General features: G+C 40.4%; 1 protein-coding gene across 2 annotated transcripts in view; it reads right to left on the bottom strand.

Annotated features, from left to right (window-relative positions):
• agbl4 (AGBL carboxypeptidase 4) overlaps window positions 1-15,026 on the bottom strand; it is a 357,831-nt gene that overhangs the window by 86,015 nt on the left and 256,790 nt on the right. For both annotated transcript variants that reach the window (XM_074667739.1, XM_074667740.1), the window contains exon 6: window positions 13,497-13,536. In XM_074667739.1, the coding sequence (XP_074523840.1) occupies window positions 13,497-13,536 (40 nt within the window). The remainder of the gene's footprint in view (window positions 1-13,496; window positions 13,537-15,026) is intronic.

The following is a 15,026-nucleotide window of genomic DNA, read 5'->3' on the forward strand; positions in this document are numbered from 1 at the left end:
TGTGCCCTCTCTGCGTTGGCATCAAATGTCAGACACGACAGAAGAAATCCTAAAAGTATCAAGGCTGTCCCCAGGTTTCAGAGAGAATTTTTCTTATGCCTCTAATACCTTTTTTCCTCCGTCTCCTCTCCTCTAATCTCTACTTATCTGGCAGCCAGGTGAGCTGCAGCCCATGGCTGGTGGGCAGGCTTTGGTCTGTGGGAATACAGCTCATCTTAATGGTATTTCTCCCCCCTTTTCCTTCTCTTACCCTTTTTCCTCCAGGCCGGCTGTCAGACAGAGACGAAGGCAGCCAGAGAACTTCTAGTTGCTGACAGCGGTGGGGGTGCTGGGATTGGACAAGCAGCCACAGACGCCCGTCATGCAGAGAGGGGGCAGCCGGGCTCACAGGTGCACAGCATCTGACAGATAATAGCAGATAAAAGGCGGGCTAACCTGCAGCTTGCTCCTCACTAAGGGAGGGGAGACCCGTGGTGATGGGTGTGTGGGTCAAATGAGGAGGGGGTGCAGGGGCATGTTAGGGGGCTCTGACAACTTACAGCCTTTACTTTACCACACACCAGCCAGAGTGTGGCCCATAAACACACAAAACCACACACACACACACATGTCAAGGACAGACAAGGTCTCGATCAGAAACCCCACCACAGAATCTCTCCCGCAGCTTACTGTACACTTGGAGGAGGTTAAGATTGATTTGGAGCTTAATACTGATTGTTTGCACAGCTGTTGTGTCTAAAAAAGCACATCAAAACCCAGCAGTCATTTTATTGGCTTTTTGTTGTGGGTTTTTTTACCCTTTTTGCTGCTCTTTTATTACCCTTGTATTAATTTCGGTTGAAGGAGCAGTGAGTCTCCCAAGTACAATAAAATTTGTTTATTGCACTGAGCTTTTTCGCTTGTATCTTCATTTTATTTCATGTTTTTATTCATATCTAAATCTGCTTTTCATCTTAGCAAGCAAATCTAAACTAAATACAAACAGGATTTCATCTGTTCAAGCAATAATAACATTGACCCAAACCTATTTAAATCTCAGGTAAAAACAAAAACAACACATTTGTTTGCAATAATTTCTACTTAATACTTCACATCTACTTGCTTTGAACCTGGCTTGATGCCTTGCTGCACTTTACACATACAAGACAGAATTAAACATCAGCAACAGCATCTCAAAACCCAGGACAAACAAGCTCTGACAGTGAGAAAGTATGCCACATGCCATGCCTCTCCTCTGCCATCCAGATGCAGGATGCAAGCTGATGTGAGGGTGGGAAACAGTCTGTGTGTCACTGCTGAAACACATTTAGTTCTGTGGAGGAGAAAACAGTCAAGATGAATCTGGCAATCAACTGGAGCACGGCCTGAGACACACAACCTGACAGCTTCTTTTTCTTCTGAGCTGTTGCCGCTGCAAGAGGGAGACAGGTACAGGGGTTTTGAGGGTACTTTTTTCTGAATCCACTATTTTATTTTGCAAGTTTGTTTTATTTTACCTTCATTTTACCAGGAGTATTCCTACTGATATAAATCATCTCTTTTACGTGGGAGTCCTGGCCACAACCCCACTAACAAAACATAACACTCTAACATGCAAAAAAATACACCAATCAATAAAGAAGCAGCACTCATCAGTAAGACATTCACATTTACAGTTTAAATGATCACTATCTGTGTTTTTAAAGTCTACCTAGTTAATAAAATGCTTCAGTTTAGCTGACCTTGTCGCTTTTCCAGGTAAAATTATGAAAAGAACATCATAGCAGGCAACTCCCAAAAAACAAAGGCTTGACTGAGTTTCTTTCAAGCAACAGGAAAAAAAAGAGCAACACTTGTTTCTACCACATTTTATTATCAGTTCTTTGATAGTTATGAGAACAGATTTTCTCCACAGTAAAATCTCATTGGTTTGTTTTCTGGTACACACTGAATCATTTCAACTAAGTTAACATCTGGTAACTATCTCTCTGCACCTGAATAAATCTGACAATGTTGATCAGCACCCTCAAACTGGTATTTTTAAGAGTCATATTTCTTGAAAAATTACTTCTCAGCATCAACGAACAATATTAATTCCAAAATTTGGTGTAGCTTTAAACCACCACTGAATATTCTCTTAGGGTAAAAAGCCATAATGTATGTGGTTAGTGTAGGAAAATAAGTAAAAACCTCCGCCAAGGAAATGGTGTTTTCGGGAGAGTTTTTGTTTGTCTGTGAACAGCATAACTCAAAGAGTAACAAACTGATCTTGATTACATTTTCAGGAAATGTTCAAAATGGGATAAGGAAGCAGTGATTACATTTTAAAGGTGATCCAGATCACCGTATGGATCCAGGATTTTTTTAAAGGATTCTTTATCAATGTGAGATAGGGCTGTTTTCATCGTATAACTCCACCATAAATTGCAAAACAATACAAGACAAGGTCACCATAATTTCTGACAGGTGTAAAAGTAGGATCCAGATCCTGCCAATATTCTGGATACTAAGATCCAGAATATGAAATATGTACTGGGTCATCATCATTTTCAACACTGTCAGGTAACAAATTATCGTACCAACCTGCAGCTAACACCAAATTGTAGCAGACAGTCTGCTGAAAGGGAGTATAACATTAAAGTAGGACTAAAGTGTTTTGTGACAATCATAATATGCTTGGCAGACATCATAGACAATGTTAAGTCATCTATCCCCACGAAGGACAGTGCAGTGAAACTGAGTTTATGTGATAGCAGATTCCTGTGTGAGTATTGTGTAAAGTTTCCAGCAGAAAGACTGAAGCTGTTATCCTGCACTTCAACCTGCCAGTGAAAGCAAGGCAATTAAAAGCAGTCTCTTCTTCTGGAAATCAATAATCTATGTATATATAATCAAACTTTTATTTATACATAGACTCCAAGCATTCACAGCCAATTGGTATACATGCTCAATGAGTACATCTGATGGAGGGGAGGAGGCACAGACTGAGAGCTGGTAAAGCCCTTGACCTTGACAGCAGGTGTTCCTTCCAGCGATACGCATACTCAAATGTAGTATGTAATAGTCCTATACTAACATTGTATCTGAGCTGTAAAGCCTTATTATCCATGACAGAGACTTTCAAATGTGGCCATGAGCTCCAATATTTAGCATCCTATAGGCTCTAAAGCAAAGAGGATGCAGTAGCTTATAAATAACAGTGATGCAGTGGTTGTTTAGAGAGAAGATGTCCTGGCCCCCTGCACACACACACAGCCACACACACACACATAAAGGGTCCAAAAACTCAATCCAGCAGCCATAACACAGAGACAGAGTGGCATCAACCTCTATTATCTAGTCCCTATGCTGCTAACACAAAAGGCTCCCTGGAACAAAAATCCAATCAGTCCTCTCTAGGAGGATTTGCTCCACAGCAGTGCTCAGCAACACTGGTGGCTCTGCTGGTGACAAAGAAATAATCTCAGAGCCCACAGCCTGTTCACAGCCTGTTTACTGCCTCCGTCACATTGCCCTTTTAGAAAGAGGACAGACAGACTCTCTGCTTCTCTTGTTGTCATTTACTGTCCTCTGAGTTTAGCACCCTCGATCTCTCTCTCCGTCTCTGCATGCAGGAACATGAAACACATGGCTGACTGTGTGTACAGTGCGTGAAATTACCGTATTTGCGATACAGCGAGTATTTACTCTAAGCATTAGTAATATAGGCCTGACAAAAAAGAGCCTTCAGGCATAAAAGATAGATTAAGGTTTGGAATAATTGTTTGATGACAAATATTTTCAAAATATTTTCAATATTGCACTGCCCCACTCTCCCCCTCCCTCCCTCCCTCCTATCTCTCACAGTCCTCCCTTCTTTGTCTGGTGAATTATCACACCCGTTCTCCATTCATTAGCATGCTGCTGCTTATTTAGCTACGCTGCTGAGAAGCCTTCAACAAAATCAACTGAAAAATTCTCAATATAAAGCGGCTAGCGTGCATCCCCCTTCCCTCCCTTTCTCCTCCCCCCTTCCTCCAATCCTTCATCTTCTTCTTTGTTTGTTTTATGTGCTTTTTTAACCCGCATCAAAATGGAAGCACAGTCTCCCATAATGAAGAGGAGGGGGATAAAATATGCAAATTCACAGAGAAAGGATATAATTAGGGCAATAATAGGAAGTGTTGTTTTCACAGCTGCTCATTTACACAAAAGAATGATATTTTTTTAAATAATGGTGCTCTCTGTTTTTTCTTACTCCCATTTCCTCCCTCCCTCACTCCCTCCCTCTCGTCCTCCCTCACTTACTCTAGGTGCAAAGTCTTATGGTCCACTTAAAACAAATCACTGCAGATATGCGGCCCCAGAAACCAGCCAAGCATGCTGTGGTCAAGTCACCCAGAGATATCTATTAGCATGGCTTTGTACCACAGACCCGGATGACAAGCAGGAGTGTGCATAATGCTCCTTCCAGACCTGTGCGAATGTATTTTTACCTTCCTGGGATCATCTCAGGTTGCCTGAAAATATGTCTCAGAGAGAACTCTGTTTGAGGACAGAACGAGAGATACAACAGCAATGACCTCCTTACAAACTGAACATTTTCTGTTTTCTGCTCACAGATAAAATGCTGCCACTGGCTCAGTAAATAGAGTTTTAACACTTTTTTTTTTTTCATTTTAAAGGGAGTGAAAAGGTCATACTTAGCATTTCAAAGAAATGCAGCGAGCATGGCGAAAAGGTGATAGAGATTATTTCACAAACAAACTGGGACTGAATGAGGTTGAAATGTGAGCTGACTGAATGAACTGAGGTTTTTGTGTTACAGCCTAATTTGAGGGGTAGGATTGCCTAAAAGAAATGCTTTGGCCACAAAAAGTTCACATTATCTCCCTGTGTTTCATGAAGTAAGGTCTGCACAGGATTTAGAAGCTGAAGTGAAAAACCCTCTGCACCAATGCATGACAGAACTGTATGAGTGCAATTTGCAAGAGGGCTGAGAAAAATACATCATAGTCAAAACAACAGCAGCAGCACAACAAAGACACGAATCCATGATGTATCACTGTATTGTTTGGATGGCAGCCCAGAGACTTTCATCTGGAGAAATGGAAGTTATTAAATGGTTGAGAGAAGGCCAGGCTGGTGCAGTGTGTAAGTAAAGGAAAACTTACTTGACCCCTTGTTATAAATAATAACTGTCTCCTGATGCATGCTAAGCAAATGAATAATTCTGGTGCTTTGTAAGAAAAACGGCAAAACTCATTGGATTGTAATTGTTTTTGAAGATAAACAAAACCAGCACCTTACATAATCAAATGTTACGAGTTAGCAAGTTTTAGTTTTTCTCCAAAGTGTCTTCTATGTTCAAGTATAATATATATTAAAGAGACTTTTCTTGTTTTTATTTAGCTAAGATATATTTGTTAGTGTCAGGATTCAAGAGCAATGAGGGTTTATATTCCATAGCATGTAAGTAGATGGAGAGAGGAGAAAATGATGCGCTCAGGTCCCTGTCAAAAAAAACAACAGACTCTGGGAGAAATGAAAAGAATGTATTGCTACTGCTGATAGCTCTAAAAGTTGCACATCATTTGCTCTTGCTTTCTGCTTTGTCTCAATGTCTAACTCACAAAGAAAATTACCTTGAATGGAAGATCCTCAATTTCATGAAAATGCCCCAAAAGTTCTGCAGCTTTGTGCACTTTGGTCCAGTTTTGCTCCTGTTAGTGCACAGCTGTGCTGTGTGGTCTCATACTAACAGCACTAAACACAAACATACATACACACACACATACATGCATTCATACATACATACATAGATAAATACATACTAGTGGCGGCTGCTGGTCAGTCAAGGGGGAGAAGCTCATTTTTGTCCGGCCTACATCATAAATTTGTTTATTTATTTAAACGTAAATTTTACCTTCCGTTCCTTTCAAGAAATGATCTGTGACCCTGTCGTACCAACCAGGTGTTTTTTCCAGGGATATTACCAGTGTTCTCTCAACGCTCGTTTTTAAGAAAGGTAAACTTGATGGGGATCGATAATGTCTCCTCAGTCCAGAACAACTGAGAAGATGCTCCGGTAAAGGGTTGTACTTCAAGATCTCATTTCACTGTCAATCAAAAAGGGATCCGGCCTCAGACAGATCATCCAATCATCATGCAGAAGCCCAGCGTCCAGGCCAGCCCACTGCCTCATAGACCCCCAGAGACACTGAGCGTCCGATGGGCGGGACAAAGCCCAGCGTTTATCCAATGACCGTCCAGTTTCCACAGTGGAACAACCCACTCTACGCTTCCCCGCTGAAGTCAGAAGACACTCAGCGTCCAACTGTGTTAAAGCACTGAGACGCTGCGGGGATGAATGAGAAGGAGGTCGAGCCAGTTACCTGTGATAGGAGCTGATTCTGAACAAAAGATGAAGGAATTCTAGCTCATATTTTGTCAGTGAAATGTACACACAGCAGAACATATCAACACTTTAGGGGGGACATTTTAGGGGAAGCTGAGCTTCCCTTGCAGTCTTAGAGCAATCGCCACTGATACATTCATACATACAGTTTTTTGATGAGCTGTGTGAAACGGCACAGTCCACATTGGACTGTGGATTGTGATCACACTTCCTGCCTAAGGAGTTGCTGTTATAGATTTTAACAAGGAGTATTTACAAAAAAGTCACATTTGATTTTTTTTCTAAACAAAAGTCCTTTTTTCAACCTGCTTTGTTGCTTGCAAAAAATATGCCCTGATAAGATAATTTCCTAAAATGAAACAAAAATAAAAAATAAAAATATAGTATGCTATCCTCATAATTTCTTATATGGACCAATTCTTCATTTTCTCATGAATAACTTGAATAAATTATCAAAGCTACTGCATGTACAATTATAGACCAAGACAGCATAGTTATAGAGGACAAGTAGTCGGCTGTGGAAGCATGTGACCTCTGACCTCAGAGAAATGCTGCGGTTTTTGTCCAGAGAGAGATAAGTATGAAACAAAAAGATTATCTGAAGACAGAAAGACGCTCTGATGAAGAACATTTCTATTCTGTTAGGGCAGAAACAGTGAGTAAATGAAGATACAAAGAGAGACGTGATGGAGTGAAACAAGAATAAAGAAGTGAAAAGAGATCTGAGAGACGTCTATTATCTCCACGGTGCTTCATTGTTTTCCACACAAACACACACATACACACACACACACACACACACACACACACACACACACACACACACACACACACACACACACACACACACACGTGTTGCACAATCCTGAAAGTGAACACACAAGCACACACACACTCACGCAAAACCTTCCTGTCAAATCTGCCCAGATCTCATGAATATGATTGACCTTTTTTCCACTGTAATGCTGAGAGTGCATTAAGGGGAGAGGAGAAACTAAAAAGAGGCAAGCAGAGTTAATTTAGAACAACACTTTATTGGCTGCTGACGGCAGATATGGAAAAGGACAATCTAATCGATAGACTAAAGGAATGACAATGGCCTCTCAAATCAATGTCTGCACCCCATTTTCTCACTGTGAAAAGACAAAGCCTTCAGCACAGGTGTTTTTGTTGTTCTGTTTGCGTCTGCACCTGTGCGTGTCTTTTCTGCGTTTGTGTGTGCGTGTGTGAGAGAGCGTACCTGGCCGCTGCTGTGGTTGAACAGTTGCCAAGACTAATCATTATTTAGTTGTGGCGGGGCTGGAAAGGTCAGCAGTCTGAAATGTCAGGCTGTGTTCAACAGGAGCCAGATGCAGCCGTGTGCTGCTCAAGTGTCCAATTAAAGAGGGGCCGAGTGAGGTTTGAGTGGGTCTGCATGTGGGGAGCAAGCGTGTGTGCATGTGTGTGTGAAATCAGAGAGACAGAGTGAGGAGATACCGAGTGTTTCCTGTTGCTTTTTGCTCCATTTTGGCGTATATATTTTATGGATAAACACAATTAATACATGTGTTAGCGTGCATCTTCCTTCAGAGCAGCTAATGAATGCTATTAGAGAGGGAGACCAACAGAGCAGCAGGGGCACAATCCGTATCAAATCTTTTTCTCTCCCACACACAGTATGTTACGAAGCCACTTTAGCCTATTAATTTGTACACACCCAGCGATTCCTCATGTTGCCCACGAAGATGAAGAAGATAAAGGCAATGGAAAAAGGAGAGAAAAAAACAAGACAAAGGGCAGAAATCAGAGGACAAAGGAGATGTGATAAAAGCTGATCACTCGTAAATAATAGTAGATAATGAGAGATGCTTAGCTCACAACAAAGGCAGACTGAGAAAGAGACAGAGAGATGTGAGAGGGTGACAAGGAGAAAGGGAGCAAAGGAGCGCATACTCCTTTACTCTGCAGGCACAAGGAGAGGGTGTCCTACCTATGTTTCAAAACCAGAGTCATCCATCTGAAAGCCTCACCTGCTCTTCATACAGTCATCATAATAACCTTCAGCATGTCCACCGTGTGTGTGTGTGTGTGTGTGTTCATGTCTGCTCACCCGCTGTGAATAGTAATAAGCAGCAGGCAGCATAAAATATGTCTGCCAAGTTAAGAATATAATAGACTTCCCTTCAAGGCCACACATAACAACAGTCTGAATAATGACCTGCAATAATTTACACAGCACACCCTGCTCCACGCCAGTCAGAGGAAGAAACCTTTCAGTGAGGAATAATTGAAAGCTATTTCAGTCCGTCAAGGGCCCCTTCATGAGTGTGGACTTAACCCTGAATGAGGGGACTCCCTCTGAGTCCACTGCAAAAGACCATCCAAAGAGATGCCGAGTGTAAGGGAAAGTTTTATAAACTGTATAGGAGTTATTTAAACTGGGCACCATGGGGACTACTCAAGAAGTTAAATTTCAACAGAACATTTCTTTTACTGCAATCAACCAAGACTGACTTCAGATATACCATAAATACCTTTTAGTTTCATGAAGACACAAATATTAACTATGGTGATGCCTCTTCATGGCCCAGTTAAAGAAAGACAATCTTTATGGTAATCTTTAATACCTGTAACTCCTGTGAGTGAGACCAGAAGACTGATAGAAGCTTTTATTCACCTTTCTATAGCAAACATATAAAATTAATTTTATTATTTACTGTTTAAAGAAAGTAGGATGAAATTCTTCATCATTAAGTGTAGGAAATGAGCAGCATAAGAGTGACAATAGAAGAGAAATAACAAGTAACAAATAGAAAAAGAAAGTAATTGGGAAAAATGTTTTTCTTTACTGCCTGCACAAAATACAGCATGCATTTAACCCTTTAACCCTTTATGACCTACCATACCAACTCTGCCAGAGCCTGTCTTTGTTTAGTTTTTACATGCTGGAGTGCCACTTTTTGCATAAAACTTACACTATTCATCAATATCACCTTTGCATCACAAACTTATACTTGTGTCCAGGCTAAATTAAATTCTAAAAAGAGGACAATTTTACATATTTATCTTAATACAGAAATGTCATGGCTGTATCCCTCGAAAAAGTAGATTAAAAAACATGATGTGTATTTACTGTCAAAAGAAATGTGAACAACCGTAGTTTGGATGATAATGTTTTTGTTGTCTACGCTTTATACTGGATTCCAGGGGACACCATAGTGAATCTCCCCAGATTTTATAAGCAAAAAAGAATTATCGATCAATTTTGTCCAGTTTCAAATCTACTGCCAAATGAAATTCAATATGCATTGTAGCGTTGACGCTACACATGGCTCTTTATAAATCAGCAAGTTTCAACAGTTTCCCTTTCACAGTATAGTGGTAACTGTATTTATTCCTACTGGAACTATCTTGACACTAATTCATGAACGTGTGATTTAACTTATTTGATTTACAGATCAAACAATGATGGAGCCTCAAAAGTTGGATTTTCATTTGAAATGATCAGGTAACAATAGAGGATTTGAAACAGGGAGTGTGAAAATGTGACGATGCATAAAGGCTAAACAACATAATGATCCATAAATAAACAAATAAATACTTTTCTGTTTGAGCTGTAGGTGACTTAAGACAGAAAAAAATGCCCCGTGGACTGATCTCTGTCTGTCTTTCATAAACAGACTGGAAAAATCACTGTATATTTTACAGTGAGTATATGGAAGCAAGGAGACAGTTAATCACTGTAACAGTATTTACAGTATTACAAATGCATCTTCATTTACAGTGCTGTTACTGGATGTATTCCCACAATCCTTTGCTGTTTACAGTTATATACATAAAAATAACTGTCCCAATAAGTTACTGCAGGTATTACAATTCTACAATTCATTTATCAGACACTTTTGTCCAAAGCAACGTACAACACAAGCAAGAATTTAGACAGAAAGGAAAACCTCAGTTAGTGCGACTAACTGATACAAGCAGGTGCTGCCATTGAGTGCAAGACTTATTTTTCCCTCATGTTGAATAATTTAGCCATAACTTAGCAAAATTAATTCTGCAACAATATAGTTCAACCTTCAACAACATTCAATAATCAGTGCTAAATATTCACTAAGAGCCGGGTCTCATTCTACCCCAGAGGACAAAGAGGAGAAGGGTCAGATTAAGTGCCTAAGTGTTGCTGAACAGATGAGTCTTCAGACATCTCTTAAAAGTAGAAAGGGACTCTGCAGATTGTATAGTTAGGTAATACGTTTTACTGCACAACAGAAGAGAAGAGTCTGGCTAGGGATTTAGAGCCATGCTAGGCCAGGAGCACCAGGCGTCTCTCACAAGCAGTGGGTGAGAAGGAGTGTAGACCTGGTTGGGGGATCCTAGGTAGGCAGAAGCTGTCCCTGTTAATGTTTTGCAAGCAAGAGAAAGAGCTTCAAATTTGATTTGAGGTGCCGCTGGAAGCCGGAAAAAATGCTGCAGAGCAAAATAGGGTAAAATACCGTAAAGACTACAAAAATGAGTAACAGTGTAACATAAACCTTTTGGGAGAAAAAAGGAAAGGAAATAAACATTATCAACCTTTAGTTAAAGTTCTCGGGGGGGTCATTTAGGGTAACCTTCACTGGCAATAAGGCCAAGAGTACATGTAGAATTTTCAAACAACATGACTTAACGAAACAAGTTAGGGCTACGAAAAGAAATGGGAAAGTAACAATGAGAAAAACTGAACTGAAGTGTATCCCCTCTTTTTAAAGCTCTTTTAGAGGAAGTTTTAATTTGTGTCTGTTGTGGTTCTCTTTCTGGACAAATAGAACATACAATCTTTGACATATAATGTGAAAGAAATTCTTCCTATCCATCCAACATAATCACAAAAGTTGCTGCCGTTAGGTTTTCTCACAATCCCCCGTTTCTCCCCAGCTCTTCTTCCCCCATGGTTGCCCTCTGTCTGGATGTGATTGGCAGGGGTGAGACTTGCCTCTGCCCAAGGCCTGAGGAACAGCTGCAACATAAACCCACTAAATTAACCCGGTCTCCACATATGCATTATTCCAATCAAAGCACATTAGATCATCCAGATACTTTAGACATATGGGTCTCTGTATCCTCCTCGCCGTCCCCATCTGTTTCTCCTCCCCCATTTTACAAATTTCTCCTTCTTTCCATCTCAGTGGATCCCTCGTTCTCACAGCTGCCTCTCTTAAGTAAAAAAAACTGGCAGAGATTTCTTACAACTACTTTGTGGCATGTTTGCACATTGAGTCAAACTCTGAGCACCATATGTGAGTCTGCAAGTTACAAATCTGTGTGTTACAAGTTTAAGGTGCGAATTTGACCTTACAGGCACTACTTTGTACAAGACATACAGAAATTCTCCTTCTTGTACTCAGAATATAAAACTAAACCTTCTTTAAACCTATAACACAGTGTGCTTATACAAATTTACTAAAATGTATCTCTCTATCAGGAACTTCTGTGCCAGTTTTTTGAAAGAGCTGAAGTGAGATTGCAGCATGAAATGTCTGAACAAATTCACAGCAAGCAAGTTGGATGGGTGATAACATAACAACATACTGGTGCAGTGAAATGCAACACGAGGAATAAGAACATCAGGGTTTAAAGAAAGAGATGGAGGAAAGGATGTCTGTCTGATACAAAACACAGAAACTCTGAACGAAGGGTTGATCTGTCTGACATCATGTTGTATACATGACACTGTGGTTTCCACAGTGTGTGTTTGATGCCACGTCCTGCCTCCCAATACTCACTCTCTTGTCCACCACCCAACTCATCTGACAGAGAAGACCTCGTACTATGATGATTATGTGTGAACCATTGACTTTATACAGAGTGGACAGCGTGGCTCTGCCATTTACCATTGTACAGTTTAAAAGCCATTTTTTCTTTCCAGAGTCTAATCACTTCTTGACTCTACCTCCTGATATATTTTTCAATCCCCGAAAAAAATACACAAGAACGTCAGCTGTCGATCATCGTTAAACGTGACATAAAGCCTCATTTTTATCCTCCTATAATTGATGAAAATGAAACTTTTCAGAAAAAAAGAGGACTTGAATACAAGACAGCCAAATAATATCTTCAAATCACCACAACAATCGGATGTGAGAAACATTTCTAGAAGATGCATTGATTTTTTAAAGTTTGACCACAGCTCATCTGGAATGACTGTGGAGCAAGATTTTTGGACCTATACTGCAGCCAGCCACCAGGGGGAGCAGTTTTTGAGGTGACCTCATTTCAAGCCAAGCAAGATGATGTCCATTTTTTTGTATGGTGTGAACAAGCAACCCTGGAAACTCCAGGAGGTGGAGCGCACATGTGAAAAAGGCTGTGGAGCTTGATGACAAATGCCAAAGTAAAGTTTGCTTTTCACCTCTCTGAGGATGTTTCTATGCCAAAAAAGAATCAGGCTTACACTTTGACAGAACTCTGTATCAGTCATGGAGACATACCGACGGCTATGTGTCATTTAAAAACAAGCAGACAGTAAAGGTCAAGGGTCAACTGGAATGATAATATGAGTACACCTGTAAAATTAACAACAGTATCATATCACATCATGGTTGGAGTGACACCAGAAAAGAAACCTTTAAATAACCTGCTTGTAAAACACACACACACACACACACACACACACACACACACACACACACACACACACACACACACACACACACACACACACACACACATAGAAGGATGTTTGTCATCCTCCTGGACAAATGCTCAGCAACACATTAATGTGGACTATGAACTCATGAGTTCCACGTTATCACATGACAAAGCTTAAATGCAACACCTCATTGTTTCACTCGCAGCATTCATTAATGCACACAGAGTTGGTGAAATAACTGACAGAAAAAAACATAAAATCAGCACATCTACAGTGCTCCACAGCCTAAGCACCATGTCCAACCGCCAAGCTGTTCATTTAGATATTTACCTGAGAAAATCGGCATTAAGAAAACAGCTAGCAGCCCAGAGTGTGTAAGGGAAAATAAGCTGTGCTCCTTTTCAGAAGAATGGAAAAACTTATTGTAATTTTTCCAATGGCATGATGCATTAAAAGGATGGTGGAGTGTGGTTGAAGAGGAGGGGCAAAATTAAAGTTCAGAAGACTTACCAGAGTTGGTGATGGTTAAGAGATCGAGGCGTCGTTGTTGCTGAAAAAAAAGGAAGAAGAAATTTTAAGAAACTTCTCTGTCACGGTTTTCTTTTCTGCTTCCAAAGGATTAATTATTCTCCACCTGTTTTTCATGTCATTTTTAGACGACCAATGCTGTGCAGTTCTTTTCAAACACTGACACCTCCTATCCTGTCAGTAAAAAAAGTAAATCTGAGTAGCATTTTTATTTTGTAAATTGTAATTTATATTTCAAAAGCAATTATAAAAATGTAGATGTCTCCTCCAAATGGCTTCTTTACCCAGTTTTTATTCCTTGAATGTTAGCTTTAGTGCATTTTAACCTTTGACTTGAAGAATCCGCAAATTTGTTTAACTCCAAGTCCCTTCACCAGCTCTGTGTGTGTGTGCGCCTGCAAGTGTGACCTCATGGTGTTAGAGTGTGTTTCAAAGTGTGTGCAATTTTACTCTTGAGGTCTCCAGCAGCTGAGAAGGAGTCTAGAGGAGGCGCTAGCTGGCTGCCCCTCTCTTTAACCTGCTGCCTTCTTAGATTTAGACACACACACACACACACACACACACACACACACACACACACACACACACACACACACACACACACACACACTGTTGGCTGTTGAAATGTGCAGTAATCAACACCTCATCCGTCCTCATCTAGCTCTCCCTCAGGAAAGAAGATCTTCACGTGCTAGAGAAAGATGAAGAGAGAGAGAGAGAGAGAGAGAGAGAGAGAGAGAGAGAGAGTGTGTGTGTGTGTGTGTGTGTGTGTGTGTGTGTGTGTGTGTGTGTGTGTGTGTGTGTGTGTGTGAGATGTGTTTTTAGTTACAGAGTACAGCTAGGTCACAGTCAGATCCAGCTTTTAGGACTAGACTGTATTAATATTCAAGCACCATACTAACCAGTTGTTGAGAGGGGTAAGAAAAGAGACTCTTATACTTGGAGTACTTCTCTCCTCGCATACAGTGCTGCTTGGAGTGGAGCTCTCTAATAGGCTGCTCAACACTTATTTTAGTATTAAGCAGATGTTCTTTCTCAAAATGACCTACAATATACAATTTAAGAGGACAGGGCACCAGCAGGTGCAATGCTAGAACAACTTTAGGTGTAATTTACCCAAACTGTCTATGAGAAAGATGGCAACATGAAGAATAATAATCCTTGGAAAAAAATTGCATCAATGAAAAATGTAATCTTTAGTTGTGAGTAAGAAGAAAACATTTTGCTAAGTAATGGTATGTCTTCTTCAATCCAAATTTTCTTATCAGCTCCTCAGTTATCATTGCAGTTGTTGATGTTATGCACTTAAAGGTCCCATATTATGCAAAAATCACTTTAATAAGTCTTTCAGTGAAATTTGTGGGTCTTTGGCTTTCCTCCCAGCCCACAAAATGTGATATTTAATGACAAAACCTGTACTTAGTAGTGCTTGTGAATGTAAAATCCTGGCCTAAAACGAGCTGTTTGGATTTTGGGGATTTGCCGATGTCAGCGATTCCCTTTTTTGACCAA

Source organism: Halichoeres trimaculatus, unplaced genomic scaffold (assembly GCF_033239565.1).
Source record: "Halichoeres trimaculatus isolate MK-OKI-2021-1 unplaced genomic scaffold, fHalTri1.1 fHalTri1_scaffold_4, whole genome shotgun sequence".
In the NCBI taxonomy this organism is placed as follows: domain Eukaryota; kingdom Metazoa; phylum Chordata; class Actinopteri; order Labriformes; family Labridae; genus Halichoeres; species Halichoeres trimaculatus.